At 42.0% G+C, this 12,059-nt stretch overlaps 1 protein-coding gene across 2 annotated transcripts in view; it reads right to left on the reverse strand.

Moving 5' to 3' along the window:
• Positions 1 to 575: 575 nt before the first annotated feature.
• The window catches only part of ERN1 (endoplasmic reticulum to nucleus signaling 1), a 617,499-nt gene continuing 606,015 nt past the window's right edge, over positions 576 to 12,059 (reverse strand). For both annotated transcript variants that reach the window (XM_085617236.1, XM_085617235.1), the window contains exons 21-22: positions 10,823 to 10,890; positions 576 to 3,027 (exon numbers count right to left, since the gene is read on the reverse strand). In XM_085617236.1, the coding sequence (XP_085473362.1) occupies positions 2,806 to 3,027; positions 10,823 to 10,890 (290 nt within the window). In that variant the 3' untranslated portion in view covers positions 576 to 2,805. The remainder of the gene's footprint in view (positions 3,028 to 10,822; positions 10,891 to 12,059) is intronic.

Below are 12,059 nucleotides of genomic sequence, written 5' to 3' on the forward strand. Positions count from 1 at the left end.
GCCACCTTTCAACTGATTAGGCCACACACCACTGGCAGCTGTATTAGAACACCTAAGCGTAAACTTTGACTAAACATACGTTTCTCCTTTTCTCCTTTATATGCTGTAAGCACATGGCCTCAAGTTGTACAGGTACACACAAAGGTTGCTTACTCTACCTGCTTGCATCCATCCTCAGCTGTAAGTTCAGATTCTATCTTTCCCTCGTAGCGAAAAAATAACTTGCACGTAAAAATAAGATGACTACCACTTTGATTCTAAATGTGGCAGCCATCTTGGCGCCGTAAAACAAAGATAGAATATGTATAACATACAATCGACAATATCGATCTAAAATGGCTGTCATATTCATAATTACTCAGCATACAGGCTTCGAAACTGCAGGCTCGAGTGCTCACAAAAGCATCTGAAAAACAGATGCTTTTTAAAAGGTAAATTATTTGAAGAGGTTGGGAGATTATTTAAATACTGTCTGTTACCATACAAAATATTAAAGATCTACATTACCTACCATTTCTGAGGAGACAGTTTGCATGTTACACTGTAATTAAGGAACAAAAGAGATAAAATAAACATTTTTATTTTTTCATATATGCTTTTGTTTTCAGCATTGTTTATTTCAAGAGAATTTTTATTTAAAAAAATTACATTAGCAATATAAAAATATGAAATATGCTCTGGCGCATCAAAGGAAAGGACATAATCCGGCAATTCCTTAAGTTAACAATTTTAAAAAATTCTAACCTACATATTTTGGCATTTTGCTTTCATAGCTCCCATACCATGTAAAACTTCACTTTCCGATCCTAACGTCTGCTTAAAAACATAATACTCATCAACCGTAGACACTTTCCTTTCATAACTGACAAGACTAAGACACAGTAGAGCAGTTACATAAAAGCATTGGCTTCTCCCAGGAACAATATGACATTGATTAACAATAACACTACACACCCATCACATTAGACTACATGAGGTACAGTATTACCTCTCTTTTTATCAGTAATAACCGTTTAAAAAAAATTAACAGAATAGAAAAATTTGGTGTTTTTAAAGATGTACAATTTAAATTTGACAAACCTTGTAGTAAAAATTAAATATCAATAAATATACAAAATAAATAAAAAAAAAGACAACTGAAGAACAACAATGCATATGTTTTATACGTATTACACCTATACCCATCCTGCCGTTATCTGAACATATTGTTCATTCTGTACAAAAATGTAGACAAGAAATCCCATTACACCTCAGTGGATACAGAGAAGCAATACTGCATCCTGGATGACTGATTGTGTTAATCTAATAGCAAAATAAGCCGCCCTGTTTACTTGCCATTAGCTGCCAATATGTACAGCAGCAAACCCGCTATGAGTTAAAGAAAAAAACATGATTTTAGATATAATCAAGACAATCAAGTCCTTAACCACCCTCTGAATAAATGGAGAAGTTGTGTACCAACTCTAGGAAACACCTGCGTTTTTGATACCAAACAAAGGTTTAGATTGAAATTGTAATCTAAAAGGATGATTGACTTTTCCAGCATTTTCAACCACAAGTGTACATCTTTCAAATATGATCCATCAACCACAGATGCTTTCTATTGCACATAAAGGTGTCCTGTGTATCCAATCTGTATATAATGTGTATGTTGTATTAACATAGCACAAACATAGCCGGACAACAGCGAAACACTGTACCGGTTGTATTTCTTGTCATATTAAGGTTGGTATCATTATTAAAATACAACCTGCCCTCTAAATAGTGGACCACTATTCCTGCTCACCATACACTACATCTTTCGTAGTGATGATGATCATTGCAATAAAAGCGGACACACCAAACATACATTGGCAGGATTAGATTCCAAGTAAATCAAACAGTTTTTACCGATGTGGCACAGCATTACTGATCAAGAGTACAAATCGAATACCCCGGATTCCTTATTTAAAAAAAAAAATGTTATACCTTCGAACACAAGCCAAACCCACTCTCCTAAACAGAATGGTGCCCTCAGGCTGCAACCAATATCATAGGGTAAAAAAAAAAAAAAAAAAAAAAGGAGTTGATTTCAACACAGGATACACAGATCGCTTCTTCTCTCAACCAGACTTACCTCTAGGGTGAATCCAATCTCCTATGATATATACTTAAATAGGTTTGGAATTAATATTGGTTATGTTCTGGCACCATACTATTAACACACAAGAAATAATCAGAAACGTTATTCAGCCACATCACTTAATCACTAGCTTGACGACATAACTCATATCAGAGTAAATTAACTAGGACACCCCATTAAGGAGTAGGCTACCTTCTCTGAAGCAGTTCTCATCACCATTCCATTTAAGATTACAGTTTTACTATCAAGTACTGTAAGACACACAAAAAGGCAGTAGTGCAATATTAGGTCCGGATAAGCATATATGAATTTTAAAAAATTTCAGTCCTGAGCTCCTCTAACAAATTCACCAATGCATATTTGAAAATAAAAAGAACAGTTCAAATTGGTTCTCTCATCAAAGGTAGGTCAGTTCCATTCCTTTCCGCTCCAGTTTTAGATGATTTGCTTCACAGCATCACAGTAACATCCATGATGATTGTTCTCAATACTTAAGACAGCCCATTGGTCCTCCAAAGGCTGATAGATTATCCGAATTAGCAGCAGACTGTACAAGGCACTGATTTGTCTGAGAGACGATTCCTTTTGCCCTCAAATACAATGATGCTACTCCTGTTACACTAGACTGGGTTTCAGGCAATGCGACTGGAATGTAGGTCTTGGAGTATGGGACTCCTCTTTTGTCAAACACAATCGTGTGTAGCTTGAACTGTAGAGATCCTCTTCTCAGACGATTCCTGAAAATAGTAAGGCTGGAATGGTCTTTCGTGGCAGCATGATTGCATGGCACGGTAAGTATGAAGCAAAAGTTTGGGAAAACGAGATGTAAAGTAGCACACAAAGTCATCTGGGATGGAGCCCAATGTCTCTTGCACTTCTGGGGGCAATTCTCTGTAGTGATGTTTCTGAAAAAAATCACGGACAATGCAAATTAACAAACTTTTTATAATGTTTACCCATGTATTGCTTTTAACGTTTAGTCATAAAGGTTGCCAGTATATATGCATGTTTTATTCAGTCAGATTTGTGCACAGCATGGATATTAACCCACAGAAAGTTGATGTAATTTACACAGAAAAGGCATTTGTACATCACACAGGGAAACTGAGGGCATATTACATATTTTTAAATTCATGTGAGAGAAACAAATTACAGTTCAACTTTATACTTACATCGATTTATGTGATGTAGGCAGAGCAAAACAGGGCAGCTCCTCCGCCGTGCAGTTGCATTTGCGCAATTAGAAGCAACCATGGTGTATCAAAGATGACAAAGCCTTTTCTCCATTTCATACAATTGCTTTATTCCTCCTCAAGTAGTTTGTTGAGCAGAGGTGCTAGATTACTCCACAATTGTCTATCAAATCTAGCCCCATGGCCGACGCATTTGCAATCTTAACTGCATCTACTGCCAGTATGTTGAATCGCTAGTACATGGAATCCTACCTTTTTTCCATCCGTTGGTCCAGTGCAAGGTGTAGAAAAATTACAGGATTTGCACGGTTGCAGACACTACCAACTCAGTTTTAACCTAATTCCTTATGCAGGCACTGAGGTTATGGTCTTGTATTCTGTTCTCTATTTGGGACAAATTAACAGATGCTGTTGCTGGATTTTGCTGATCCTCTTCTCAAATCTGGTTCAAATAAGAACAGACCGGGCATGCTCATGCAACTCTCTTTAAAATCTAAGTGAAAGCAAGACTTTTCTACTCTAGAAATTGGCTAACACAAATGCTCAAATGCTTTTTCTATCATGCGACACTCTCAGAATGGGCTCAGGACTGGCAGCCTGAGGTAGAAAAAATTGATTCCATTTCAAATCCTTTGATGATGTTACTGAATGACCTAATGAGAAATCTGCATTATCATCATCATCAAAAAAACAGGTGAATGTTTCCACTCTTACTAGGAACCACAGCTTGAGGAGATACTCATTCCAGATGAAGAATTGAAGGTTGTACCGCTGAAATTGGTACTGATGTAGTTTGTGTAATAGAATGGTGGACATAACCACTGACAAATATCCTCCACCATCTCTACCATTTCCTTTTGCATAATCTTTCACAATCACCATCTTTCTTTGAGAGTCTTCATGGGAAAACGTCTGACAATTTTGAGGGGATATGACCTGGATTATATGACCTGGATTAAGACAAAGGAATTTTGTATGTGGGTCATTCATGTAGATTTTTTCTTTTCCTACATGATTTGTGCCCCTTGAGGAGAGTATTCCTCTCAGAAGTGTCCAACATGGCAGTTTTTCCCTGTAAGAAGTTCAACATCTCAAACTGTATTTTTACCACTGGGACCTGTGGAAAGACTTTCCTTTTGTACCTTTGGGGACTTAAAGTGAAAACTGTCTTGCTCAAAATATTCCTCTTCCTCATAGTCCACATATTGTATGTTTACAGTCTCTTGGACTGGTTGATCATCTGAAAGTTTTTCTCATCACAGAAAATGCTCCCATGTGATTCAATCTGGATCTGTACCATTCCCTTCTTGGCCTGAAGAAGCATGCTGAAGAATACATTTTGAGGTTGTATGGGTACAGGGGACACCATCAAAGACTGTAGTGAAAACATCGTAAGCAGAGGTCAGACAGCTGAAGTTGAAGACACTAAAGATATCACCCTGTTTAATTACTAGCAAAGAATAAGTTGTCGACGGCCAACTTGACAATGGCGAAAACATCAGAGAGCTCGTTAACTGTGGTTAAGTCATCAATAGTGTTTACTTCATCGACGTAGAAAGGCTTGTTGATGATGGGGGTTCACGTCGATGGTGAGAGTCCCTTTGACTTTATCAATGACATGCTCGTTGAGAGGTGGCTCCTCGACTGTATAGAAGTTTAGGGACGAAGACGTTATCTGCATGGTAATGGACGTACCCCCCTGCCCTGAGGGCCTAACAATACTGATATCGTGAGTGATACAATACATAAAGGATACAGTGCTGGGCCATGCACCCATGTTGAATACAAGTGTTGGGTGTATGTGTGCCTTTGAATGGTATAATAAATGGAGGATATAGTACTTGCAGTTCATGTATGCTGTATACATACACTGGCTTTATGTGTGGCTATGGATGGTAGACTACTTGGAGGGCCCCAGGAGACCTAGGACTGCATGGTTAAACATGGAGTCGAGGTAGTGAGATTCCGCAGAGAGTTGTGGATTGCCGAATTCCTTTAAGATGGGTTGGACACACAATGGGGAGGGAAGGACCAGGCCTCACCTGTACAGTTCAACGGGTCCTCTTTGATTCATAGAGGTCACAAGGAAGGGGCCTGGGCACATTTCAGGTAGGAGATTGGGCGGATAAGAGACTCATGTAGAGTAGGCTTGGAGTCCCTGGGCTAACCTTTTGATGCATATTATCACTGAAGGAGACATCTAGGTGTGAACTCTTGTCTTGTGGGGCTATCAGCTTCGTAAAGACATCCCTGCTGTGACAGACTGTTTTTCAAGAGGAAGAGGAAGCAGAGGAGCATGGACTTTGACAGAAGCAGAACCCCAAAATAAAACTTCAAAGACTCTAAACCTAAGTCACATTTAGTGTCTGAAAATGGACTATAAAAAGGGGAGGTTGAGCCCCCCAAAATGTCGCCTGACAGGCTGTGTGAGGAGGAGAAGCTCTGTAAGACTTGTGTCTGTGACCAGGACTTGGGGCCAAGGCCCGCTAGTCTACCTGCCTCTGCAGGGAGACTAGCTGTAGGTGCAGGGAATCCAAGACCACCTACCTTGGGATCCAGGAGCACCAGCATCTGTCTGCTTGCCAAGGCCAGTGTGCCCTGTAAGGGAGGATGGTCCAGTGGGGAGCCATGCCAAGTGGACTTGCTTTGCGAGGCATGAGAAAATGGCTGCTGCACAGATCGGGTTGTTGCCTGTGTGCAGGACAGAGTCACAACCCCCATATGCCATAGGCTGTCGTGAAGATAGTCATGGTAAAGACTGCTGTGCGATAAGGGCTAAGCCTTGAGCGATAGCGGTGCAGCAAACCCATATTCCAGAAGGGACCGCTGTCGTGAAACACTGCTGTGTGGCAAGGGCCAAAGCTTGGTGCGGCAGCAGTGCAGCAACCTCATATGCCAGTAGGGACTGCTGTGGATAACTTTGCTGTGTTGACTGGCCGGAGCCGTGGACAGCGAGTGATCACCTAAAGCAAAAAGGGCTACGACCGGTTCGACCCCGTTGGATAAGTGAGGACGCCATGGGAGCCTCATCCCCCAAGTGTGGAACCCAGAACAGGATCATTGTAGCCATCCCCTCTCCATCTGGAGCATGTGAACACTTACCCCACAGGAGAAAGCAAAGGAAACCTTCGATCACTGAAGAAGCGCGACCGGGGAAACCCGTGGCTGTCAAGTGCAGTTGCTGAGTCTGCGTGTAGCCGACTCGCTTGACTTTGATGGGAGCTACTGCGAGCACCCGCAGATTAGCACACTCCAGGGACTCCGAATGCTTCACTTCTTGCCGGAGCGAATGTAAGAAGCTGGCTTTTTATACATATTATCAGAAATGCTCTCTTCGTGGTAGTGTGGGTGAGCAGTTTAGGCTTATCAGAGTGTAGTGCTTTTAAGCATTTGTTGAAAACACAGAGTCAATAAGTGAGACATGCACTCAAGAAGAAACTTGAGACCAATTTAGAAAAATAACATGTTTTTATATAATTTTAGGCACCAAGCTTATCGGAATCAGGTAAGTACTATAGACGTTATCAAGTTTCACAGTAAAAACAGTAGAAAATGACAGATGTCAGATTTGAGGCATGAGCCTCGAACGTGGTAATGTTATCCTATGGGAGAAACATACACTGCTTAGGTAAACTTACAGATGATTTACAGGGCTGTTCATCTGGACCGAAGGTAATTAGGCGCCAAGATCCAAGGAAGTAACAAGAGTTCAAGTTTAACTGCCCTGGGGTGGCCAGGTGCAAAAGGGCTTTACATGACAGTAGCTTTGTACGCTACTTGTTAAAATCAATGGGAAAAGTACCTGTAAGAAAAAGGCTGTACTGTGGGACCGGGGGACCAGACCGGCAGAACCCATATGGGGGCTCGGCTTTTGAGGGTCTAAGGATCACAGATCCCCATCAGTTTACATGAGCCCGGGCTGCGGTGCCCAGGTGGGGGTGTTTTGTCCAGAGGGTCAGTGAGTTAGAGGCTCTCACGGTTCTCGGTGTTCCTGCAGAAGAGGGAAAAGAAGCACAGCAGGGTCACTAAGTGTGGGACTCTCGGAGTCCCTCGACGTGCAGGCATGTTTTGGTGGCAGTGGTGTTCAGACTGAACACAAACAAGTATTGGTGCTTACAACTGTCTCCGGTACCTCAGGTATGGTGCAAGGCGGCTCCTGGGGGTCCTGACATTTCCAAACTTGGCAAATTGCTGGGGTGTTGCTCCCTTGGTGGGCCCAGAGGTCGACAGAATGGTGTAGCGGGCATCTGCAGTCAGTGCCTGCTGGTGCAGGGGGGGTGGAGCCTCCACTCTAAGGGAGATGTTGCTGGGTTGGGGAAGTGCAACGTAGACCTCCAAGGGTTTGGGGAGGCCGTTACTCTTCTGGACGAGTCGGTGTCAAAGTTGATGCTGGTCCACAGCTCTCACATCTTCGTCTCTTCTCTGTCCTTCTTTCAGGCAGACAAATCAGAGTTCCTGGTGTCAAGGGGCCATGTAAATACAAAATTTAGGAGTGTTAAGGGGATTGAAGGGTAGTAGCAAATGGGCTACTTACACTTGGGGTCTCTACACCTCCTAGGATGACTTCCTGTGGGGAGTGGTGATAACCCTGTCCCAGAGATTCTAATTCCACCAAAAACAAGATGGTGGAACCCTTTTTTAGTGGAGCACATCGGGTAGCCCACCCTAGGGGTGTGACCAGCCTGGAGGTGCAACATGCTTACTTGCATTGCTAGTTTCCTGACTGTCCTGGTGCCAAATGGGCCCCAGGGCAGGGGGTGGCATCTCCCAGGTCTGGGGAGGCTGGGGTTGCATATCAAAGGTAGGAAGGGCTTTAAAGCCCTTGGCTTTGATAGGCTAAATCACTAGTCACCCTGCTGGAGGAGGTGTGAACACCATCCTCTGGAACAGGCATGGTTTCTGGCATTAGAGAGCAGGAGGTCCGAAACTTGGCTGTGGTGGCAGGTTGGACGGGAGCAGTCAGCCAGCGCGCCAGATTCTGAAAGGTTTTTCAGGGGTACATATCATAATAAATCTTGTACTGGCAACAGTACAGATTTATTGAGACAAGGTGTTTGATGCCAAACACCACAGGTTTTAGTAAAGCCATCATGTAGCTGGGAAACTCCTAATGGCCAGTGCCCAGTACATATACTTAAGATGGTTTCCCTGTTCACTTATACCATCAAGTAATTGAATTAGACAGCACAGGGGCATAGCTTCTCATGCAACTATTCCCTCACATGTAATATACTGTGCCCTGTCTGAGGGCTATAAGGCCTGCTATAGGGGTGACTTGTGTATAGTACATGCAGTTACTTTGGCATGGCACACAGTGAGGGTGCCATGTCCTGTTTTCACTCATGGTTTGCACCATAACTCGTAGTCTGCAATGGCAGCATTCATGCAAATTGTAGGGGGGTCCCGAAGGGTGGCATAACACATGCTGCAGCTCTGAGGCACCCTCTTTAGCACCCGTGCCCTAGGTACCAGGGGTACCACTTACTAGGGACTTACAGGGGTGGTAAAATGTGTGGCAACTGTGTTACGATTAGACCATTTTACCTTGTTTGTAGGCAAGAGCACTGGTACTGGGACCTAATTATCAGAGACCCAATGCACATCAGTATCAGTGGGAAAAGTGAAGGTGGCCATGACAAAAAGGGCCACTTTCCTACAGCGAGTAAAACTAGTTCCGGGCCGGACGACACAGGGACCATGCCATCCTAGGAGTGAAGTGCAGAAGTGGTACTTGGCCTAAATACTCAGAATTTGTTGCAGGTTGGGACCAGGGACATCAGGAGTAAAAGGCCTCACCCCCCCACGGTTGGGCCCAGTAGCCCCCGAATGCCCAGTGGCCCTCTGAAAAGGCATCTGACAATTGGCAGCAAGTGGGGGCCTAACATTTAGGAGCCTGGATACAGTTGTGGCATTGACAATATCCAATTTCCACTTTGCACCAGTAGTACAATAAGTCCAGTTTATTCTACGCACAAGGCGACACGAATAGACAATGGAAAACAAAGGGCACTCTGGAAGTCCTTAACGGTGGTCTTGACTTTGCCTGTGAATCCTTTGTTGATGATGGTTTCGTCGATAACATGACATTAGCAGTCTTTGAAGGACTAAAGACTGCTTGCATTTTTCTCTTAAGCGGCAAAGCCATAACTTTCTTGACGCCATGTACAGGATAAGACAAGACTTTGCTTTCTTTGCTGACACCTCATGCTCTGAAGTCAACACACTGCGCTTTCTCATGGCATCCTTTTCTCCTTTCTCGTTCTTTTTTGGCACCATAGCAAGCAGCTGACTAGCTGTTTAGCTCTTAGAAATGGGGTCAGAGTGTCTACTTGTCCACTTAGAAGCCTTAGTTTTTTTTTACTTCTCTGAAGCTGCATTCAATGGCTAACTTCAGATCCCTGTGGTAGAGGTTCAGCTTTAGCTTCACAGATTGCAAAAGCAAGCCTTCTCTTGTCTGTCCTTGAAAGTTTTCAGGGAGAAAGTCTGACAAATGTCAGTTTGCTCGGCTATGACCTGGATGAAAACAAAGGCTTATTGTGTGTGGGTCATCCATATAAATATTTATCGTCCCACATGAATTGCTCACTTTGCGGACACCTTATTGAAAAAATCTCTCTTCAAAGAGAGAAAGCTCTCTTGAGGGTTCCTCACACTGATCTACGTCCAAAAATCTGTCCGGTGTATGCCTCTAACAAAGGGAAAGCAACTGAGGATGCTGGTCCTTTGATTCGAAGGAGTTGGAGTTGTTTACAATCACGTGCAAAGGATGTAACTTCCAATGTTATTGAGTGTAAAGGTCCACACACTCCTATGCTAACATTGTTTGCAAGGGTTCCTCGCCTGACAATGGTGAATAATTCAAGAAGGTGAATTTATTTAAGATTCATTGTTGAGGAAGGGGGATTTAGAGGCTTGTCCCATATCTACCAAGAGAATTCTGTAAATAAATCTGAAACACAGTATCTTCCCCCTGCCAAAAGGTCGAGAAATGGGAATACCCATCAGACAGATCAGATTAGATCTGCTGAACTGTGCCACTCCGAAATGCAAATGATGGACACCCATTGCTTATCCATCACTGATAGAGCCTCATTGAAATACTGAGGCTTTACATACTTCTTTTAATTTAGGATTTTGCAGAAAAAACAGAATCACAAAGCCACACCTCCATTGACACACCACAGCAAATCAGAACTCATTTAAAAAAAGTCAATTTAGGAGTTCTTTAACACACACTTTTGAGAGGGACTTCTTAGATTAATTATGATGTTTATGTTGGTAACAGGAATTGATAATTATGCACTCAGGTAGCACTACAACTGCCTTAGTGAAAACGAGTGAGCAGACAATGTCATCCGTTACCACTATATATTTACATGCAATATTACTTAAATGAGCTATATTTTACAGTTATGGATGTCTACTCACATTTAACAGTAGTGAAACTTTTTTTGCATCTGATTAAGCACAATAAAAAAAAGTCTGCTTAGATACTCATATTATTTACCTTATTTCTCAAGGCACGTAAAAGGTCTCTTACTGAACCTCCTTTGTAACTTCTGAATTTCCTGAGATCTGCAAACAAAACCAAAGATAACCTATTTCAAATGTCTAGAAGCAAGACAAAGCAAAATTGTGAAACAGTGTTTAATTGTATCAGCATTGCTGGTAATGCTATGGCTGGTATTTAGGTTTAAGGTATCACATTATTTAACTCCTTTAAGCGGCTAAATAATGTGATATCTTATTTATCTGCTCTCCCATAACAGTGATAACACCAATGTGAGGAACTACATTAAGACAACTTCAAATATAATGGAGGCAAATTCCAATACTGTAAAGAAATTTCAAAACAGTCAGATTTAGTGTTCGTCATGTTGATTTGAAATGCTCTTTATAATCACATTAGCTTTCCCTACTTGAATTGAAATTACGTAGATGATAAAATGGAGTACAGAGATAAATACAACAGGGTGAAAGGTACAGGTAGGCTACCATTTCCAATGAAGAACATAGGTTAGGTATACATTTGCATGTTGTCATTGTGGCATGACCAGAAAAAAAACACTTAATTAGAAGAGGGGCAAGTTGCCTTCTTATGCTCATTACATGGGACAAGCACCTGAGCACACATTTGTTTATTTGCAATGTTGAGCCAGAACCAGCAAACCTCCTCTAAGCACCAGAGATGCATTAAAAAAATTACCTTCCTTTTCTAACCTGCTCTCATTGTTTTCCATCCGTATTCTTTTCTCGCAGGGCAGAGTTCATGAAACCATAGAGTACTGCATATAGGTTACTATAGATGTACTTTCTTCAACTTATCAATGTAACTTGACAAAATATATTTTATCAAGGTATATGTGGTGTTAAGTGAGGTAAAACTATTAGTACCTACATATTCTTACCTTGTCAATAGGTTTGTTAATGTAGAATGGTAGCACAATATTAAAGGCTTGATATTCTAGTACAATGCTTCACTTTATATGCCAAGGTCTAGGAGTTTGTTAAATTATCACCTTTTTTTTAGGACAGCATTACCTTGTTTTACTTTGAGAATACTTGCCCTGAAACCTACTCATCAGCAGAGTAATCCTGTGAAACCACCAAGGCAGGGGGTCTGTAGTTCTGAAACATTGGTATTTTTGTAGAGCCAGCAGTGCCATACGAACTGCATTGCCTGTAGAGTACTCACAGGCAACAGTGACACCAAAAGGTAGATTATTACATAACTACACCTAGCT

This window comes from Triturus cristatus, chromosome 7, assembly GCF_964204655.1.
Source record: "Triturus cristatus chromosome 7, aTriCri1.1, whole genome shotgun sequence".
NCBI classification, from domain to species: domain Eukaryota; kingdom Metazoa; phylum Chordata; class Amphibia; order Caudata; family Salamandridae; genus Triturus; species Triturus cristatus.